This window comes from Lonchura striata, chromosome 9, assembly GCF_046129695.1.
Source record: "Lonchura striata isolate bLonStr1 chromosome 9, bLonStr1.mat, whole genome shotgun sequence".
In the NCBI taxonomy this organism is placed as follows: Eukaryota; Metazoa; Chordata; class Aves; order Passeriformes; family Estrildidae; genus Lonchura; species Lonchura striata.
In genome coordinates this window covers 4968495-4988685 of record NC_134611.1, presented here as the reverse complement: position 1 = coordinate 4988685, position 20191 = coordinate 4968495, and the positions used below count along the sequence as shown (strand labels likewise).

Here is a 20191-nt window from a genome sequence, read left to right as displayed (position 1 = left end):
TGGGAGAAGGAAGGATTAAGCTGAACATCTGTAGCACTCTAAGAAAGCAAAGTCAGCCCAGGGGGTAACAATTGCTTGATTTTTTCATGTCCATGTTTTAACATGAAATCCAGAAATCAAGGAGCTGCACTTGGACTAAAGAAAGGGAAAAGAGCAAACACACAAGGGAAGGTGTGCAGTTTGCAGCCCGGGTGAAGAACAAAACTCTACCTGCCACCCTCTTGGGATTCCCAAAGCAGCTGTGGCACAGCTCCACTGGGATTGCTCTGAGGATACCACAGAAATGACCAGGATGATGTTTAAATCCAGAATCCTTCAGTAGAGGCTAAAAATTCTCAACCTTGTAACAGAGCACAGCCAGCTGTACACAAGGTTACCACATGTCATGTAAAAGTGTTGAGTTTACTCTCTGCTCTTTTAGCCTCTTCACTCTGCTGCAGCTACAAAGTTTAATTTTGCACAAACAGAGCCTCTCCACCACCTCCAACTTGTGGTTTAACTGGAAATGGTACCAAAGGGTGTATTTTAAAAATACCTGATTAACCATTTTGAAGAATCATTGACAAGACTGAACTGCTTGAGTTGAGCTAAGCAGCCCCACAAATGCAAAGGACTGTGGAAGGAGTTGGGGTCACCTGTAAACGGAGACTGCATCTTTTGGGAGCTGCAAGAAGCCCGGGGCAGGTGTTGCTGTCTGTGCTCACGCCCTCTTGAAGCACCCATGGAATGTCACGGGAATGTTCACCTCCACCTCGGCCCTGGCCACCTCGCTCATGTCTTTGGCGTTGAGGATGAGGAGGAAGGCGGGCTTGGGCCCCACCCCCGGGCTGATCACGATGCTCAGCACCACCCCTGCAAGGTGAGAACACGGTGGGTGTGGCCCAGGTGGGTGTGGGCTGTGTCTGACCCCGGCTGGGCAAGGCGAGAGCAGCCCTGGCACTCGGGGCACCAGAAATCCCGGGAGTGTGGTCGCACGGGCAGGGACACAGCGCAGGCTGCCCAGGGAAGCTGTGGCTGCCCCAGCCCTGCAAGTGTCCAAGGCCAGGTTCAAGGCTTGGAGCAACCTGGGGTAGTGGAAGGTGTCCATGCCCATAGCAGGGGATGGAACAGAATGAGTTTTGAGGTTCCTCCCAACCCCAAAATTTTATTCTAGTTTTCCCGTGTTTCCTCAAAAAATTCCCACCAGTGTTCCATCTCATCCGGGAGCTGCCTGCAGGCTCTGCCCCGCCCAGCTGTGGCACAGCCCTGCAGCCAGCCTGTCACAGCCCTTCCCAGTCCAAATCCCAATCCCAATGCCACCAAGCCCCCCAGCATTACCATCATCTTCCTCCAGTGCATCTGGGTGGGAAACGAAGATCGGCTCCGACGGGTACGCATCCGGCTCCTGCCACACCCAGGTCTCCTTGGTTTTCACGTTCAGCTTGCAAAGCTGAAGGTGGGGACAACACACAACCACAGAGCTCAGAAATACTCCTTGCTGTCCCCAAACTGAAGCCACCCCCCGTTGGCTGATAGTTACCCTGTCTGGGACAAAGTGGTTCAGCCCCAGCCCGTAGGTGTACGTGTACGGCTTCCCTCCGTACTTCGTGTAGTTGATCTGGGGGAATTCAAAGGCTACAAGGAAAAAGAAATGTGTGCAAATGCTGAGGGTTAGTGGGACACGGTGTGCAGGCAGCACTTGGCTGCTGTGACCCGGGGCAGCTGGGGTGTCATCGTACCGTGACGTGGCCCTGAGAAAATCACCTCTGGCTCCAGCCAGATGGTCTCGTCGCTGCGCAGCGTTGCTGTGGCTGTCGTGTAGGGCAGGGTGACCAGGTTCTTCCCTGTGTCAGCCTGTGACAAAGAGAAATAAGTACCCAAGAGATTGGAGAAAAGTTTTGGTTTATTTGCACAGAACTGTAGCAAACAGCGCTGAACAGGGAAGGCAGCGACGTGTGGCAGAGCCTCAGGAGCGGCAGGAGGCGACCGCTGCCGTGTGCTTGGCAGTGCTGCAAGAACTGTCCTGTTCCTCAGCCTAAACACAATTTCCCTCCCTGCTGAAGGCATTCAGAGGTTTCATTAAGCACTGCCACGTGGGCTTGCACATCTCACTTGATCCACAGCCCAGTGAGCTCCGTGAGAGGCTCTGCTGGCCGGTGCCCTGCAGCCCTTGGCCCGCCCGCCAGCCACCACGAACAGGGTCATGGAAAGGAACCCAGCAGCTGCCAGCCAGAGAGCTCTGTGTGTGCCAGGCTGGCAGCTCCAGGGACCTCACACCGAGGGCTGGAGGATTTAACCACACATGCTTGGCCCTTCTGTGCTGTGAGCAGATCCAGTATTAACTGCTGCCACACAGGCTCTGCCATGAACGGTAACCATGGAGTCATCAAAGAGTTTGGGTTGGAAAAGACCTTAAAGTTCATCTCATTTTCTTCACCACATGCAGGGACAACTTCCACTATACAGCTGCTCAGAGCTCCATCCAGCCCAACCTTGGACACTTCCAGGGATGGGGCAGCCACCACCTCACTTGGCAACCATATAAATAAACTAGAAAAACATCGATCAGCTAAAGAAAATACAAAGTTTCTCTGAAAGCCCATACTTCAAAGTTTGCCCTCTTAATGAAAAGGTTGAATTTGAAGTGAGTGGGGCAGGAGGCCTGGCAGGGAGAGCAGCAGGCTCCAGTACCTTGTCGATGCTCAGGGGCAGGACGTATCTGCGGGCCTCGGGCTGCGGTGCCTTCTCCGCCTGCCGCTTCACCTCGTCCCAGTTGGCCCGAAGGTTGGCCAGGTACAGGTAATTGTAGACAAACTCAAACCTGCACCAAACAGCATCACAGACAGAAACACAGCTGGGCTTTGCAAATGTGGGGGAAGTGTAGGTGGATTTCGACTAAAATTCATGGAAGTGTAGAATGGTTTGGGGTGGGAGGGGCCTTAATGTGTATCTATTCCCAGCCCCTGCCATGGGCAGGGACACCTTCCACTATCCCAGGGTGCCCCAAGCCCTGTCCAGCCTGGCCTCAGACACTGCCAGGGATGGGGCAAAACAGAGTGACAGAAGCCCCAGTCCAGCTCCTCAGCAGAGCTGAGCTGTGTGTGCACCACAGCCCCTGTCAGGTATTCAGCACAAGCACAGGAAGGGGCTTGGGGCAACCTTGATCATGGCAGGGGGTGGAACAAGATGAGTTTTATGGTCCCTTCCAACTGAAAGCAGTCTGGAATTCTATGATCATAGGCCAGAATCAGCTCAGCTCAGGGTGTCCTGGATATGCAGCCAACACAGGATTGAGCTTCATCATTTCAGTGCCACATTTCTGTGTTTACATGAAGAGCAGCATTGAAGCCTCACACACACCCTGCTCATTGCAGCCCCAGGAGCCAGAATAGCATCAACCCTTCACCAGTCACTAACATCTCTTAAAGATAAAAGTAAATAAAAGATAAGAATATTTTTCTCCTGGATTATGAGTGCCAAGCAGGCCCCCTGCACCTCTAGAGATGAAAATGCTGTATAGTCTATGTGTCACCACATGTTAAATGGGTTGGTGGAAGTGCCAGAGGCCCCAGCAGGGATATGCCAGGGCAGGGAGTGGCATAGGGGCAGTTGTGATGCCCAGGGACCCTTGGCCTCACCCCTTCCAGGTGCACAGGTCCACAATCAGGAACCCGTTGTCCTCGTAGGTGTTGATGTGGTGGAAGAGGTTGAAGGCCGAGGTGCGGAACTTGAGGTTGAGGAGCCTGCCTTTCTTCTTCTCTGCCACGTGAAGCCACACCTGGAAACCACACAGCAGCTGGGCTTAGGCTCAGGGAATTGAAGGTGGAGCCAATGGACCTCCCAGCCCAGGTCTGGCTGCCCAGTCCAGCCCGGTTTGGGATGACCCCATGCTTACCCCCATGGTCTCGTTGGACTCGAAGCAGTCCATGTAGTTGGCTCCCCAAAGGCTCCAGGAGGAGAGGAACTTGAGGAGGTTGATTTTCACTGGTGTCTCCACAAACACGATGTAGTTTGGGGTCAGCCCAAAGCTGTTGTGAAAAGCAGGGGAGCACATCAGGCTCACTGGGGCCAGTTTGGATGAAAACCATGGAGTTGCTCATCGTAAACACATGGATCATCACTCAAAATGACCCTGATTTTGGTTAATCACCTAATTTTCATTGCTGATTACATGTGAAAACTAGTCCCTGGTTCCAGCTGACCTGCTGACCCCATGGAATGTTACCTGTGGACATAGGAGGGCTTAAACCTGTCGCTGCAGGGGAACTGCACCACCACCTCCGACTTGTTTATGGGGTCTTCCTTGTCTGGAATGGGACAGGTGAGAGGTTATGGAGGTCTCACCCACACTTGGTCTGTACTTACAGCATTACCCAGCAAATTTCTGCCTTTAACACATTTAGAAGCCACCTGGAAGTGGCTTAAATACAACATTAAAAAAAAATTGAAATGGCTTAGGAAAAAACCTAACTCGATAACAAAGTTCATTTAAAGGATAAAGAAATGACTTAAAAGGGAGAAGTTTCCCAGCTCCTCAGAGGTGGGGTTGACTGACCTGCCTGCAGAGGAGGAATCCGGATGATGTTGTAGGCCAGGGAAAAGTTTTTCCCAAAGCAATTCCCAATGTTGTAAACGGTGCCGTCGTTCTCAATGTGGGGATGAGCTGTTGCCCCATTGACAGACACAAATTTAGAGAGATCCACCTGGAGAACAGCAGGGACAGAGTCAGGAGCTGCCCTGGCAGGAGGTGGGAAGGCACAAGCTCTGCAAGGTGTTGTGAGCCAATACATCCTTGCTCTGCATGTGGGAAGTTCCTCTCAAAGTCTGCAGTTGAGCTCTGATTTGCAAACTCCAGATGCTCCCTCTGCCATGGGAGAGCTGGGGGTGTTCAGCCTGGAGAGGAGAAGGTTCAGGGAGGACCCTTCCAGTGCCTAAAGGGGCTCCAGGAGAGCTGGAGAGAGACAAGGGATGGAGGGGCAGGATATTTGGAGTTAGATGGGATTTTGGGAAGAATATCTGTGAGGGTGGGCAGCCCTGGCACAGGGTGCCCAGAGCAGCTGGGGCTGCCCCTGGATCCCTGGCTGGACACTGGGGCTTGGAGCCACCTGTGACAGTGGGAGGTGTCCCTGCCATGGCAGGGGTGGCACTGGATGGGCTTTAAGATCCCTGCCAACCCAATCCATTCTGTGAGTCCATGATTTTCATTTTAGTTCTACTTCCCCACACCTCTGTCTGCCCAGGACAAAGACCCACCTGCTTGATGGTCTCCAGGGTGTCTGGGTTAATCCTGGTGATGAAGTTGGTCTCAGTACAGGCATAGTAATCCTCACCCACAGGGTAAACATTCACCAGGGCGTTATCCGTCACCTCCACACCTTTGAAGTAGGTGAAAAACCTGAGCAGAGAAAACCAACAGGCAGTCAGGGGCTCCTGGGAAGCAGAAATTCCGTAGGACATCCCAGCAATGTGTGCAGCACGCCGAGGTACCTGGAGAAGATGTTCTTGCAGGGGTCTGGGTAGGCGTAGGTGCCAAACTCCGTTATGACGATCCTCTTCTCCGTCATGGCTCGCACGTAGGCGTCGGTCCGGACAAACCTGGGGGCCGGGAGGGGAGGGCCTGTTACACCTGCCACCAGGCTGTGCAATAAATACAAATATCCATTGAGGAACCTCACGAGAGCTCTGGGAGCTCTCCAGAACCTCACGTCGCATCTGGAGCTGGGCTTAATGGTATCACTGCTAGAGCTCTTCCAATAACCACGCGGACTCAAAATAACCAGGATCTCCCACAGGCACAGCCTGTTCCCAGCATTTCAGATGAGCAAATGCTTCCTTATTCATTCCTTTTCCTTGGAAAACCGGCAGGTACCTTCGGTGGTAGGTGACGTGCCCCTCCTTGAAGTCGAACTTGTGGAGCAGTGCCTGGCCATCAAAGAGGTGGTAGAAGGGCTCCGAGCCCACCTCGAACAAGCCAGGACCACATCTCAGGAGGCTTCCTCTCAGCCAGGTGGGAATTCTGCCTGTGGGAGACCAGCATTGGGATGGGCACGGCAAATCAGACCAAGGAAATTTTATTGTGACAGCAAGAAAATCAAAACTTCATCTCATTTGCTAATTAAACTTAGTGTTCAAACACACATGAGCTCTTCAAGCTCTGATTTCTTCACACCTGCTGTGGACCAAGACATTCAGTATGGAAATGTCTAAAGAGCTCCCCACCCAATCTGACCTTTCTCTACCCCAAACCACCAGCCCTGTGAGCTCCTTCACAGCCAGCCTTGTAAAGCCTCTGAGCCCTGGAAGCCCCCGAGCTGCAGGAGGAGAGGAGGCCCCAGACCGACCTGTGACGTGGGCAGTCACTGGAGAGGACAGCTCCTCCACTGTCTCAAAGAGCTTCTTGTAGCCTCCAGCAGGATGCTCCACCCTGAAAGGGCACAGCTGGGTGAGCCCGGGGCAGGGGCACAGCTGGGAGCCCCCTCCCAGGGAGGGATGGACCTTTCTGCACGGAATGATCCATGACTTGCAAAGAACGTGAGGGAGGAAGAAGCACCTTTCCATGAGGAAAGGCTCTGAGACTCCAGACAGCTGCTGAGAACTGTCCTGAGCACAAGGAGGGACAGGGACACTGAGGGGACAGTCCATACTGCAGTCCAACAAACCAGGACACCCAAATCATCAGAGAGCAAAATCCAGCTTGTATCTCCCAGCTCTTAGAAAAGCCTTTTTAAATATTTTTGCCTTTTTTTTTTTTTTGAAGCAGAGAATTATTTGTTGGGTTAAATTTTATCTGCTGCAGAGCCCATGAAGACAGACCAGGCACAGGCAGGTGAGCTCTGCCCAGAGCAGCTGTGGCTGCCCCTGGATCCCTGGCACTGCCCAGGGCCAGGCTGGATGGGGTTTGGAGCAGCTGGGACAGTGGGAGGTGTCCCTGCCAGGGCAGGGTGGCACTGGAGGGGCTCTGAGATCCCTCCCAACCCAAACCAGTCTGGGATTCCATTATTTTACTCCAAATTCTGGTCAGTCCTCTGGAACCTGTTCCTCCAGACCAGAACCACACCTTGGCATGGGACGTGAGATGAAGACATGGAGACCTCCCCCCTTCTCCTCCCCTCCAAACCCTGCTGCCCCCCAGCCCCAGCCAATGCTCCACCTGGGATGTGCTCCCATGGAGAGGAGCCTCAGGAATACTCACTGGCTGTACATCCTCCCGGTGAAGGGCCCGAGCCTCCAGAGCCAAGCACGGGGCCAGAGCTGTGCTGGGCATTTATGGGGTGCTGAGCCCAGCCCAGGGCAGCCCCATCCCAAAACAGCCCCCACCAATGAGAGCACCCCGGGAACAGAGCCGGCTTTCAGCACCAAAATCCTCCTGGGCTTTGGGAGCTTTTGTCCTGCTGCTCACACAAAAAGGGGCTTTCACTGTTTTTCTGAGACCTAAATTCTTCCCGAGCAGAAGTGATTACAAAGAAAAAAAGCCCAGGGAGGAGTGAGACGGAGCTGGAGCCGTGCCGGGAGCTGGCGCCGGCGTCGGCTCTGCAGGGACCATCCCGGCTCCTCCAGAGCCTCACCACGAGTGTGGGACACCAGAGGCACCAAGAGAGCAGAAAATCCAGTGGCAAACATCCAGGAATCTCCTGAGCTGGAAGGACCCACGGGGATCAGTGATCCAGTCCCTGGCCTGCAGAGACCACCCAACAATTCCATCCCTGGAGTGGTGTCCAAACCCCTCTGGAGTCTGGCAGCCTCAGGGCTGTGCCCATTCCCAAAATCCAACCTAAACCTCCCCTGATCCAGCTCCAGCTGTTCCCTGGGTCCTGTCCCTGTCACAGGGAGCAGAGAGTGGAGCTGTCCCTCAGCCCCTTGAGGTCTCCCTCAGTCTCATCATTAGGAACCACCTCTAGTAAGAGTCAACATTTATGAAAACAAGTGCTGTAAAGAGCAATTGCAAGGATGAACAGGGTCCAAGGTTCCTGCTGTGCCCTCACAGGCAGAGGATGAAGGTGTTTCATCACCCCACACATTCAGGTGCTGCTTCCATACAGAAACAGCTCCAGGGACCCAAACTGGGGTGACAAAAAGAGACATTAAACATCCCCTGCTGCATTTCTGCCACAACCAGCACGTGAGGTTTGGCTTCTCTCTCTGGTGTTGTTTCCACTTGGACAAGGGCTCATTTAAGGCTTCTCACAGAAAAACCAGGAGACTGCACTGAGATCTTGATTGAGGCCTCCCATTAACCCTTTGCATTGAAGAACCATAATTATAATTCCTCTATTTATGCCCATTTTGGTCAAGTTCTGTCAAAACCTTAGAAGGGAATATTAAATAACCTGGATCAAGAACTGGGAGTAATGAGGGCAGGCCTCTGAAAGCCAAATCCTGGGAAATGTGAGCTTCTCACCTACTAAGTTACTTAACTGGAACACCACATAAACAAAGCATTTATGCAACATGGAATGGGGTAGGAAGCACTGGAAGCAAACTCAGGCAGGTGCTGAGTGCTGGAGGAGGCTGGTTACAGATGTTCCAGGGGAGGAACAGCTGCCCCCTGCCCTGAAAGCACAAAGTTACCCTCAGGGCATTAAGGCACCATTAATACAGGGTAAAATTAGGCTAATTCGGGTTTCTCATTTACAAAATCTCTTTTAAAAAATGAGAAAAATGGTATCTTTTTGGGGAGAGAACTGACAGGCTCAGGATCACAGATGTACCAAAGAACTCCTGGCTGGGAGGGTGGCAGACCCTGGCACAGGTGCCCAGAGCAGCTGTGGCTGCCCCTGGATCCCTGGCAGTGCCCAGGCCAGGCTGGACACTGGGGCTGGAGCAGCCTGGGACAGTGGGAGGTGTCCCTGCCAGGGCAGGGTGGCACTGGGTGGCTTTGAGGTCCCTCCCAACCCAAACCAGTCTGTAGTAGATTAATTATTATTAATTATACTTTACCAAAAGTATTCCTGCAGATTTAAACTCATGTGGGGGAACCTTTATCTTAATTAATAAGCAAATCCCCCAAGTCTGGAAAAAATAGGGAAAATCAGTGTATTACTCTCACTTCACAGATCATCCATCCATCACTCCTATTTTGAGAATCACATCAACAGATTCAAAATGAGTTTTCCATGAAAATGTCAAAAATACACTTCAAATCTTTTAATATAAATAAATATCAAAAAGCTGATGAGGGTTTTACAGATTATATGAACAGAAGTATTTATGGAGTGAGATAATAATTTATTTATGGTGAACTGGCTCTCCTGGCCCTGAACTCATAGAAGCTCCTTTGTTTAAAGACAAACATTTTGAGAATGGAAAAGGCACTTGGTCACAACACACACACATGTAAAAACTACATTGAATGGCACAAATTCCTGAACAGACATTTAAAGGTTGTAACAAGAGGCAGGTCATTAGTTTTCCATAAAAAAACATATATCAATTTTTGGTTAACAACAGCTTTATGTGTATTTTCACATTTTCCTACTCCAATATACTGTAATACTTTGTAAACAGATAAATATTTTTCTTTTAGACGTTATTCCAAAGTATCTGCACCAAAAAAAGGTATTTTGGCACCTTCCAGCACAGTGTCCATGTAAACATTTCCTCCTTCCACAGCACAGCCAGCAGCAAACTCTTGCAGCAATTCCTTTGGTGAATCCCTCAGAGCTCCAGCAGGGAGAGCTGGCTCAGGTGTGGTGAAATCAGTACCTGAGGCTGCGGAATTTGGGTTTCCTGAGGCTCAGCAGGGGCTGTTTGAGGGTGGGTTTGTTCTCCAGGAGCTGCGCTTCCGACTCCGTCCTCGGGAACCTGCTCCCGTAGATCTGGGGATATTCCCTCTGGAACTGCAGCACACACAGGCACCAGTGAGGAGAAAACCCCAGAGCCCCCACAGAACTCCAGCTGTGCCAGAGCACACTCCATGCCTGCTGTGAGCTGCCTTCCAGGAACTCCCTGGATAAACTGTTTTACCCAACAGGGAACCAAGATTCAGCGTGTTTTGGAAAGGTTCTCCCAGGAAAGCTTAGCAGTGATTCCATGGAAATGAAAACACCTGGAATCAGAGCAGTGATTTGCACATTGTGCCCGTTTCCCTTGCAAAGCCTCAGGAAGGGATGACAAACTGGAAGTACATCTGAACATGAGGCAAACCTTTCCACTGATGGATTCAAACCACCTTTGTGACCTCTGGGGTTGACACAACTGGGACCTTCCTTACCCTCTAGAAAGTGCCATGAATTTGGCTTTTCCCAAGAATTCCCATCAAGAAGAACATGTCCAGCAGGCCCAGGGCAGTGTCCATCCTTGTGCTAAGGCACCTCCAGTCCTGGGATCATTTTTGGGCCCCCATTTCCTTCCTCCCCTTTCTCCTGCTGCCGTGAATCACTTCTTACTCCTCACTTACTCCCAGCCTTAATCAACTGTAATTAACCATTCTTAGATTCAGAAGTTCTGATTAACCAAACCAGACTCACTTTTGGAGGCCCAGAAAGTTTCCACGACACACATGGAAGTCAGAGCTGCAGGAGGGGCACCAAAGCCAAGTGTGGCTGTCCTGAAAAGCTGCTTGTTCAAATGGGAGTCACAAGACTTGCTTAGGAGATTCCAGGACAAGTACAAAACTATTCCATTGGGCAGAAAGACTTGCCAAAAGAAAGAAAAACCCCTCCAGGATTAAATCCTGCCAGAACTGCTGTGTTTTAACCTTTCTATTAGGCAAGTTGTTGGTAGGCCAGAGAAGTGCAAGATAATCTTGAGCACTGTAAATGTTACAAAACACAAAGCCAAGGCCACCAAAAGAATGTTTCAGGATCCTCAACAGAGAAAGTTTGGTCTCTTTAAAGCCTAAAATTATTGCTGTGCCAGGGCCTGCCCACCATGCCAGAGAAGAATTCCCAATTCCCAATGTCCCATCCATCCCTGCCCTCTGGCAGTGAAGCCATTCCCTGTGTCCTGTCCCTCCCTGCCCTGTCCCCAGCCCCTCTCCAGCTCTCCTGGAGCCCCTCCAGGCCCTGCCAGGGGCTCTGAGCTCTCCCTGGATCCTTCTCCTCTCCAGGGGAACATTCCCAGGGGCTCTGAGCTCTCCCTGGATCCTTCTCCTCTCCAGGGGAACATTCCCAGGGGCTCTGAGCTCTCCCTGGATCCTTCTCCTCTCCAGGGGAACATTCCCAGGGGCTCTGAGCTCTCCTGGATCCTTCTCCTCTCCAGGGAGCCCCCCCAGCTCTCCCAGCCTGGCTCCAGTGGATGCAGCATTAAAAACCATCTTTCAAATCCCAAGCAGAGCACATGAAGCACTTGACAGCTCTTGAGCACAAACATTTCTCAGCACATTCTGCTCCTCTTCTGCCTGGGCCCTTCCCTCACAAAGGCACTGCAGAAGCAGATTAAATTAACTCACCTGTTTCAACTTTTTCTTTTTGTCTTTCACAGAGAGGTTTTTATCCTGTATGATGTTCTCCAGCAGCTCTGCCACTGCAGCCTGTGAGGTGGAGACCTTTTGTTCTTCAAACTCCTGAGGAGTGATTTGTTTGCAGTAGGAATACGTTGGCAAGATGGCACAAATTTCTTCTTTTTCCTGTTTGCACTGGAAGAAAAAGGGCTCTGCATGCACTCAACTGATTCTGTACTGCTTGAGTAAGTACCTAATAAACACCCACACCCACTTACAAGCTGCAAAACATTATAATTAATAGCTACACATTCAAAATGTCCTGGGTTCATTTGCATTTCCCTAACTTCAGAAGAAGCAATTAACAAATGAATCTGAACTGCTCTCACAGCACCAACCTGAGCCTTCTCCATGTACTTGAGGTGATCCTGCACAGCAACCTGCAGGTAAACTGGGACTTGGAATATTTCCTGCTGATGGTCCATCAGGAAGGAAAGCAGGCGTGTGGAAAGCAGCTCATCCAGGTCTTCCTCCTCTGCACAGCGCAGGACACAGCGGGAAAACGTCTGGATCAGCTGGAAAAGTTCAGCACAGCTGCACTGCAGAAAGCTGGGGGATTTATCTTCTCCTCTCCACTCTACAGTGGCTCAAACCCCCCAAAGCCAACTTCCAAGTGTGGTCACACAAGCAGGAAAAGTCATCATTGTTCCCTCATCGGACTTAATTTCTTTGGAACTGAACAGAACTTTCAATTAAAAATACATAATGTAAAAAAGTAGCAGAAAAAGGCTTAACCTATAGAAAAATTAACATTTTCACAAAACTGTAGAATAGAATCCTGGAATGGTTTGGGTTGAGGCAGGGACACCTTCACTGTCCCAGGTGCTCCAAGACCTGTCCAGCCTGGCCTTGGGCACTGCCAGGGATGCAGGGGCAGCCACAGCAGCTCTGGGCACCAGGGCCAGGGCTGCCCAGCCTCTGAATAAAGAATTTCTTCCTACTTCTGATCTAAACCTGAATCTTCAATTGGTCATCTTTATGAGTGAGGTGATTAAAACCTGCAGAGCCAACCTAGCCCAGCCCTAATGCACATAGCATTAAACTGGAGTGAACTGGGCTTTAAGGTCCCTCCCAGTCCAGTCTGGGATTTTAAATAGCAGCTGGCTGGGAAATCAGGCTGAGGAATCATCTGCATTCTTTTAAGAAGAGCTTTCCCTGCCCTTACCAAGGACCTGTTGCCCATGGCATCGTGCAGCCGTGGCATGTCCACGTTGCCACTGATCCTGGCCACCATCCTCAGCAGCAGCTGCAGCTTCCTGCGCCTCGGCGGGGGCAGCAGCAAACAGCAGATCTGCAGGGCTTCCACTGCAATTCTCTCCAGGTGGGGCTGCAGGAGATCTGCAAGTTAACCACAGAGAACTGGCATTAAGATCTGAACCAGCTCCCAGCATGTTTTTACCTCAGTGTCACAGAATTCTTGTTTTTTGGTGTGATTATTTATGTTTCAGAGAAATCAGCTGTAACACAGAAGAGAATATACAGAATATTGTGAGGTCATTTTCAACTTCATTATGGTGCAATTAGGACCACAATACAATTAAGGAATGACACTAATTATTCCCAGAAGTATTTCCAGCAAATACTGATTTACAGAACAGAAAAAGACATCGCCAACAGGCAGGAGTGTGCAGATTCCCTGTCCCCATCACTTACCTGAGCAGGAAGACCAGTTACTGACACTCATACTCCAAAGATACTACACACTGTTAGCAGAGCTACAGCAGTTTAAACAATTTAGCCAGCAGATTTTCTTTAAAAACCCCACAGCCCCATGCTCTGTGCCTACCCACAAAGCTAGCAAGCGTGGCAGAGGTGAGGGAAGCAGGGATTAGTGAGGCCACACAAGGCAGTACAGCATGCTGCAGAGAGCCCTTACTTGTGCCAGCCAACACACAAGGGGAGGGGGGGGCAGAGCGTCCTGACAGGTCTGTGCTGCTCCTGCAGAGTCTCCTTTGGACGCTGATGGCCACAGAGGGGCTGGGTGTGCCCTGCCCCCGGGGCAGGGGCTGCACTGTGATCTCAGCACGGGGTCTGTTGATGGCACTGCAGCTCCTGCAGCTCCTCCTGCCCAGCAGGCTCAGGGACCCGCGGCTGCCACCCCTCGGCTCCTCAGCCCAGGGACACGGGCCAGGCCCTCCCCTGAGGCCCTGGGCTGGACCTGAGCTGTCCCAGCCCAGCCCCAGCACCGAGGTCACTCCGTGCTCCTCCAGCAGCTCTCTGCTCCTCCTGCTGGTGCTCACACCTCCTCCTTTACCACACACACTTGAAGCAGCAGCAGCTCCAATTCTTTCCAAGGAGTAACACCTTGTCCTAAATGCTCCAGGTGGCTCTTGGTCATTCCTGGATGCTGCAAGATTCTGGCAGCTCCCTCCTATCAGGTTCCCAGCACTCCCTTGCTGCCGTTTCTTCCTGTGCTGGTTTTGGGCTCTCAGCTCCTCTGAGGAAAACCTCCTGGAAGCTTCTCCTTTCTCCTTCTTGTCAGACTCTTTGAGGAGCAGGCTTAGGAGAAGACACTCAGTGGACTTGAAAGAGTTCAAGTGAGGAGGTTTTGAAGGCTGAGGGTCACATTTCTCCTCTTGGACAGAACGATTTCCACTGCCCAGATCAGGAATTTGGATGCAGCCACACAAAACTATCAGGAAATGAAAGAGATGTTAAAAGTGCAAGTGGTATGAAAATGAACCAGTTCAGAGAGCTGCTAACTGGGCAGACAGACAACAAAGTCAAGATATTAATTAAGATATTAATTAAGAAGGCTTTAGTTCAGTCCCAAAGCAATTTAACATGCAAGAACAAAGACAGGTAACGCTGCAGCAGTGAGGAGCAAGCAGAACAAGCACATCTTTTGAAGTTTTTGTTACTGAATATTTAGGATGTGAGCTGAAACAGCAATTTAAATGGGAAATCGTGAGGCAGAAGTACATTTTAATTAACACTAATACAAAATGGAGCAGTGATGATCCTCCTCAGATTGGAGCTCCCACGCACATCAGAGGGCCAAGCTCTGCTTTGAATCACCCATTTGTCCCCCAGCTGATCTGAACTCAGAGCTTCCCTGACTGTTTCTAAATTCATACATACCTAAGATATTAACAAAGAGCTCATAGTATTCAAAAGTAAGCAATGGCTCAGGGAGACTGAGAAAATAATCAGCAACTGTTCTGAACACGTCCCGCTCAAAGCCACTGTAGGTGGCTTGGCTCATGTCATTGTTCCTGGGCCCTGAAAAGAGGGGAAGAAAGGAAATTCACACCAAAAATCCACAGTCCCATTAGGAAATAAAGTTTTGAAGACCAGCCTAAATTTGTTCTTGTTTCACAAGCAAAGAATCCTATCAGCAATCCACAAATATTGTATTTGGCACAATTTGTGAGCAAAAGCAGTGTAAGAGATTCCAGGCAGCCACTGAAGAGCTGTGCTCAGTTCTGTTCCACATAAAGAAAATAAATTTAAAATAATCTGGGGTCTTCATAGGGTCCTCAGCAAAATAATCACCCACCCTTAGCATGTCCCTTCATTTCCAAAGCACAGTGATCTCAGTTCTCCCACAGGGAGTTCAAGCCCCTTGAGCAGAAGGAAGCTCAGCACATGGAAAAAAAAGCGCATTATCTCTGGTTTCATTAGAGAGGCACTCATCTAATTAATTTAGAGTTGATTGTTTACAAACCAAAGAAAATGCATCTCCCCATTTTAATATGAAGTGTAGGAAATGCTTTGGTCCAGCTGAAAGCCAGGGACTGGAAAAGCAAAGTCCCCTTCACTCCTGAAAAACTGCATTAGAGGAAACCACCCAGAGGTCTCTGAACTGAAACATCACGGCCGATTTCACACACACAAATATTTCCCTTTCGACTCTCAAAAGAGGCTCCTGGAACTTGGAAGCTCTTCAGTGACTTACAGTAGGCCAAGCACTTCATGGCTGACAGCACCCAGTGAGGGAGGTCTTCTGAAATCCAAACAGATAAATGCACCATTCAGACATGAGCCCAAATAATTAACAACTAATAATGGCTCACACATGTTAAATAACACTTAAAGCACAACATATTAAATTTAAAACTGATTTTAAATACTGCTCCACGTGCAATTTTGAGAGGATACAAGGGAATAATTTCAAGCTGAAGGTGGGCAGGGTTAGATGGGATATTGGGAAGGAATTCCTGGCTGGGATGGAATTCCCAGAGCAGCTGTGGCTGCCCCTGGATCCTGGCAGTGCCCAAGGCCAGGCTGGAGCAGCCTGGGACAGTGGAAGGTGTCCCTGCCATGCCAGGGGTGGGATGGGATTTCAGGTCCCTGAGCTGTGCTGTGGTTTGGGAAAAAAAGTATAAACAACACATTGTGAAAGAGATTAATTATTATTTAAAAATAAAGATTTTAAAGCAAATCTAGGGAGATAAATGTCACCTGCTTTGTCCTGCAGGATCACCACCCCGTGTTTGCTGGTGTTGCTCATGTTGTACATGACAAACTCGGGGATGATCTGGGCTGGCTGCAGAACCTCCTCCAACGAGGGCAGTCCCAGAATGGTTTGCAAGCTGGGGAGGAAGAGAGCAGAGGTTTGCAAGGGATGAAGGAAAACAAGTTCTTCCCATATCTATTCCAAAACTCTGGCTGAGCTAAAGTGCTGTTGGAGAACTTCTCACTTCCAGGAGGACAACTGGGGACACTTTTCCCTGGGACAAACAGCAACAACCAGCAAGGAGGAGCACCTGAGGTGTTTAAAATATATTTCTGCACCAGCACGTGGTCAGAAATTCCTTAAATGCAACAATCCAAAGTTCATAAACAGATTAGAAAACCTGTGTGAACAACAGGAAAAATTCAGCTTAAAACAATTAACAGTTAAAACCAAAAGGTGGAAGCTTGCTTGGGCTATTTCCCACTAAAGGAGAAGGTGCTGTGTGAATTCCTCACTCACTGTATCTGGATGATGTTTCTCCATGTTTCCTGCACGTATTCCTGGCTTATTTCCCTCCTCGGCACTGTGCCTTCCTTCTTTTCTCCTGTTACATCAGCTTTTGGTCTTGCTATGTTTTCCTGAAAACGAGTGGTTGATACTGTAAGATAAACAAGCTTCTTAAGGCAATTAAAAATTAGAGAAAATTGGAATTAGAAGAACAGGGCATCCTGTGGAACATTAAATTCCACATGAGCCGGGGGAAAAACTGCAGCCTCAGCGATGAAATGGGAGCACACAACTAAAAAGAAAGGGAAAAAAACCCTGATCAATCCAAAATCAGCAATTTAAAAGGTAAAAATGCCTCAAATCCAGATGTATTAATATGTGAATTATCCTCCTTTAGGACTGGAACCTAAATTCAGATTTTATGCATGCCAATCTCAGCTGAATCAAGGGCCACACACGCATTCCATGTTCTCCAAAAGATGACAAACTAAATTATTTGTGCCTCTTATTTTTCCCCCAAAGATAAATTAAATTTCAACAAGGCCATGTTGTGCAGATCATTTCTAGGACTTCACCTCTTCACCTTCCAGCCCTCCCAATACTTTAAAATCCCTTAGCAGGGATAATTCTCCACTCAGACAAAACAAAGAAAACCCAAAACAAAATAAAACCCCCTGTCATATAATTTTTTTCTTAGTATTTCTGAATTCCTTAAGTCTGAACTATTCTTTCTTAAGGGAAGATGCCATAACAGAGTAGTGCCACTAAATTTTAAGGAATAAAGACAATGCAAGCCAACTGCAATGCTGTGAGGAACAGGAGTTATTACCACAGACTGCAGGAACTCTTGTTTTTTCAAACCCCTTTTAGATGAGCTGGGCAGCTTAAAAAGTTTTCCTTTGTCTCCAGAAAAGTTTTCCAAGTTCTCCCTTGGTGGGCTTGGTAGAGGTTTGACTGGAGAGGTTGGAGGAAATCTGTAATGAATGGAAGAGATGTTAAATGCATTCCTAATTGATCTGTAATCAAATCAATTACTTGACAAAACAAAACCTCTGACTCCATACCAGTGTGACTCTTAGATTCACTAAAAAAAGGATTTTTTTTTTTAATTTATCATACGATAAATTAGCTTTAGGTGTTTTTCTTGATGCCAAAGTCAAGCTGAAGACGTTGGCACAGCCTGAGCCCAGACCATGAGAAGTGGGGGCCATGAATACCTTTGATTTCAGAGCTTGGCTCTGTTTCCCACTCAGACCTCGTGTAAAGAGCCCAGGAGAAGCAAACCCAGCAGGCAGCTCCCTCAAAACACCCTGGCTTCACTCCAAAGCACTGGAGTGCAGATTGAATTCCAGCAAAAACCTCGGATGGACACACTCAGGAGTGAAGTAAAACACTCAGAGGAGCAAAATTATGCTAATAATTAACTTTTTACCCAAGATGTTTAACCCAAAGCAAGCTCTTTTTGCAAATCTGAGCACTTTTCATTAAAACCCTCAACCTGAGAGACCAGAGTGTTGCTCCTGGACACTAAATGAGCACACAGCAGCTTGGTAAGTTCAAGAGAGAAAAAGAGCAAATTTTATTTCTGACCTCGCAATATATAAAGTTCCAAAAGTGACCGTGGACTGCAGGATGGAATTATTACTTTTCCAACCACACTGGTCAAACCAACAGCCCATCAATTCTCTCCTCCCACAATGAAAAATGCAAAACAATCATTATTTACATGAACAGTGCGTGAGAACTCCAGTAGAAATAAGCAAACATCAGAAGGCATGGCAAACTTTTAAAAGAACTTTAAAACTTTCAAAAGAACTATAAAAGAAAACGCTTTTAAAAACAAAGGCAATTGTGAAAAATGCATATTTTATGATTGGCTTTTTGCAAATATTACAATGAATATTATATGTCTGATGTTGGAAAGTTGTGCTGAATTAATTCTCTTAAGTAGTGTGTTAAATTTAGTTTTAGGTTCCAACATAATGTTAAAATAGAAACTATGTATGCGGGGGAAGTTTTTTTTTTTTTTTTAAGGAATGAGATACTTGAGGAACACCTAAATCTTCCAAAGGAGAGGAATTTATGGCTTCTTATCAGAAGAGACTAATTTCTTCAGGCCTTGCTCAGACTTGAAGACGCCAGGGATTAAAGGAAACAGCTGACATACAACAAACAGAGTTTCTTGTTTAGAACAGAATGTATACATAACCATGAAGGATGTATGAATATACAACAAGTGTGTTGGTTTAAGGTGATTCCTTTGTTCACAAGGGATGCTTTTTCTGACTTAGTGTCCGAGAGCTTCTGAACATCCGTAATTCTTTGCTTTTTACTGTCTTGTAATTGTCCTAACTCTAATTGCATTATTATTTTTATAACCCTTTTATTATTAAACATTTAAAATCTAAAAACCCAAGCGACTGGCGTTTTTCCCAGCACCGTGGGATCACTTTAAGCTCCGTACCTGTACAGGTCACCGTTGTCCTCCAGGTTTTCGGCGCCCCAGCGGCCCTTGATGTCCTCGATGACATGGTTCTTGAGGAACTTGCGCAGCAGCTGCACCGTCTGCTGCCGGGTGACGTCGGGCCCGAAGCCGCTGCTGCTGCGGAGCACCGGGTGCAGCCAGTCCGCGGCCTCGGCGGCCGTGAAGCAGCCGCCGTGCGAGCGGAGGCGCTGCCGGTGCCGCCGCAGCGGCATCCCCGCGCGGAAGCGCCGCGTCACCTCGTTCCACTGCGGGGACACGGAGCGGCTGTGGCAGCGCCCGGGGCCGCGGCAGAGCGCGGGGACGGGGGTGCCGGGCACCGCGTACCGCGGCACGGGCTGTCCCCGAGAGCGGGGAACGGGGGTGCCGGGCACCGCGTACCGCGGCACGGGCTGTCCCCGAGAGCGGGGAACGGGGGTGCCGGGCACCGCGTACCGCGGCACGGGCTGTCCCCGAGAGCAGGAACGGGGGTGCCGGGCACCGCGTACCGCGGCACGGGCTGTCCCCGAGCGGCCGGGGCCGCGGCAGAGCGCGGGGCGCCCCCGGCCTCCGCCACGAGGCGGCCCCGGGCACCCGCGAACCGACAAAACCGGCACGGCGCAGAGGCGCCAGGCGCCCGCGGGTCGGGACAGCGAGCGGGCTGTCCCCGAGCACCGTCACGGCATTGAGCGGGGTGTCCCTGAGCACCGTCACGGCAGCGAGCGGGGTGTCCCTGAGCGCCGTCACGGCATTGAGCGGGGTGTCCCTGAGCGCCGTCACGGCAGCAGGTGGGGGGTCCCGGCGCGCCCCGCTGTCCCCTCTGTCGCGACACCGGTCCCGTCGCGCAGCGCTCGCACGGGTGCCACGGGCGCCCCGCTCCCCCCGCAGCAGGCGCGCCCCCGGTGCCGCGGCAGCCCCGCCCGGTGCTCACCAGCCTCGTGGCGCGGTACGGCCCCGGGTTCGGCCCCGGTCCCGGCGCCGGTCCCGGCCCGGCCATGGCCGCCCCTCAGCCGGGGAGCGCAGCGCCCCCTGCCGGCCCCGCCGCGCGCGCAACGGCCGCCGCCGCCGCCCCGCCGTTCGAATCCGCCGCCGGCCGCTGATTGGCCGAGACCGGCGCGCGCGGCGCGTGACGTCACGCGGCGGGCCGGGCTGAGGGGACGCTGCGGGCCGCGGGTTCGGATCCCACCCCGGCACCCTCAGGGGCGTTAATTACCCCGCTGTGATTGACAGTAATGACAGAAATTCATTAACCCCAGCTCGTTAGCAGTCATTAACGGGCTGGGACAGCTGGCCCCGCCTCATGCCAGAGCTGCTCCTGAGGGGGTGGCACTGGGTGGGCTTTGAGACCCATTCCCACCCAGAGTAGTGTGGGATGCTGTGGAATGAGGAGGGTTAGGTGGGATCG

The 20191-nt window shown here is 50.4% G+C and overlaps 2 protein-coding genes and 1 long non-coding RNA gene across 5 annotated transcripts; 1 reads left to right on the top strand and 2 right to left on the bottom strand.

Moving 5' to 3' along the window:
* Positions 1–700: 700 nt before the first annotated feature.
* On the bottom strand, positions 701–7182 carry RPE65 (retinoid isomerohydrolase RPE65). Its single transcript, XM_021535593.3, has 14 exons — positions 7172–7182; positions 6321–6403; positions 5849–5999; positions 5467–5574; positions 5233–5374; positions 4535–4682; positions 4205–4286; positions 3875–4007; positions 3618–3757; positions 2671–2800; positions 1719–1833; positions 1520–1614; positions 1318–1429; positions 701–852 (listed from the first exon to the last, which is right to left on the bottom strand). The coding sequence occupies exons 1-14, from the start codon at positions 7180–7182 to the stop codon at positions 701–703; spliced, it is 1602 nt and encodes a 533-aa protein (XP_021391268.2).
* On the top strand, positions 759–11922 carry LOC116183917 (uncharacterized). The gene is made up of 3 exons (XR_004148630.2): positions 759–859; positions 11401–11604; positions 11751–11922. It is a non-coding gene; the product is annotated as an uncharacterized LOC116183917 (long non-coding RNA).
* On the bottom strand, positions 9109–19783 carry DEPDC1 (DEP domain containing 1). Of its 3 annotated transcripts, XM_021535621.2 has the most exons (12): positions 19718–19783; positions 18790–19055; positions 17155–17299; positions 16338–16456; positions 15824–15954; positions 15318–15365; positions 14501–14641; positions 13296–14051; positions 12585–12757; positions 11758–11934; positions 11369–11554; positions 9109–9815 (listed from the first exon to the last, which is right to left on the bottom strand). In XM_021535621.2, exons 1-12 carry the CDS (start codon positions 19781–19783, stop codon positions 9675–9677), a joined length of 2349 nt encoding a protein of 782 aa, XP_021391296.2. In that variant the 3' UTR covers positions 9109–9674. The 3 variants fall into 3 exon arrangements, with proteins under 3 accessions (XP_021391296.2, XP_077641425.1, XP_077641426.1); XM_077785299.1 differs by lacking the exon at positions 19718–19783 and having other exon boundaries at positions 18790–19150; XM_077785300.1 differs by lacking the exons at positions 13296–14051; positions 19718–19783 and having other exon boundaries at positions 18790–19150.
* Between the last annotated feature and the right edge of the window lie 408 nt (positions 19784–20191).

What these genes read in the sequence shown, in the direction of transcription:
- RPE65 (XM_021535593.3), bottom strand. An exon ending in CCCTGGAGACCATCAAGCAG is followed by an intron (nt 4,683 to 5,232) that starts GTGGGTCTTTGT and finishes GCTGTTCTCCAG; the next exon opens with GTGGATCTCTCTAAATTTGT. An exon ending in TGCCCCTGAGCATCGACAAG is followed by an intron (nt 1,834 to 2,670) that starts GTACTGGAGCCT and finishes TCTTTGTCACAG; the next exon opens with GCTGACACAGGGAAGAACCT.
- DEPDC1 (XM_021535621.2), bottom strand. Translation starts at nt 19,783, where the DNA reads ATGGCCGGGCCGGGACCGGCGCCGGGACCGGGGCCGAACCCGGGGCCG. An exon ending in AGAAACATCATCCAGATACA is followed by an intron (nt 15,955 to 16,337) that starts GTGAGTGAGGAA and finishes CTTCCTCCCCAG; the next exon opens with CTTGCAAACCATTCTGGGAC. An exon ending in GCTCTTTGTTAATATCTTAG is followed by an intron (nt 14,052 to 14,500) that starts GTATGTATGAAT and finishes ATTTCCTGATAG; the next exon opens with TTTTGTGTGGCTGCATCCAA.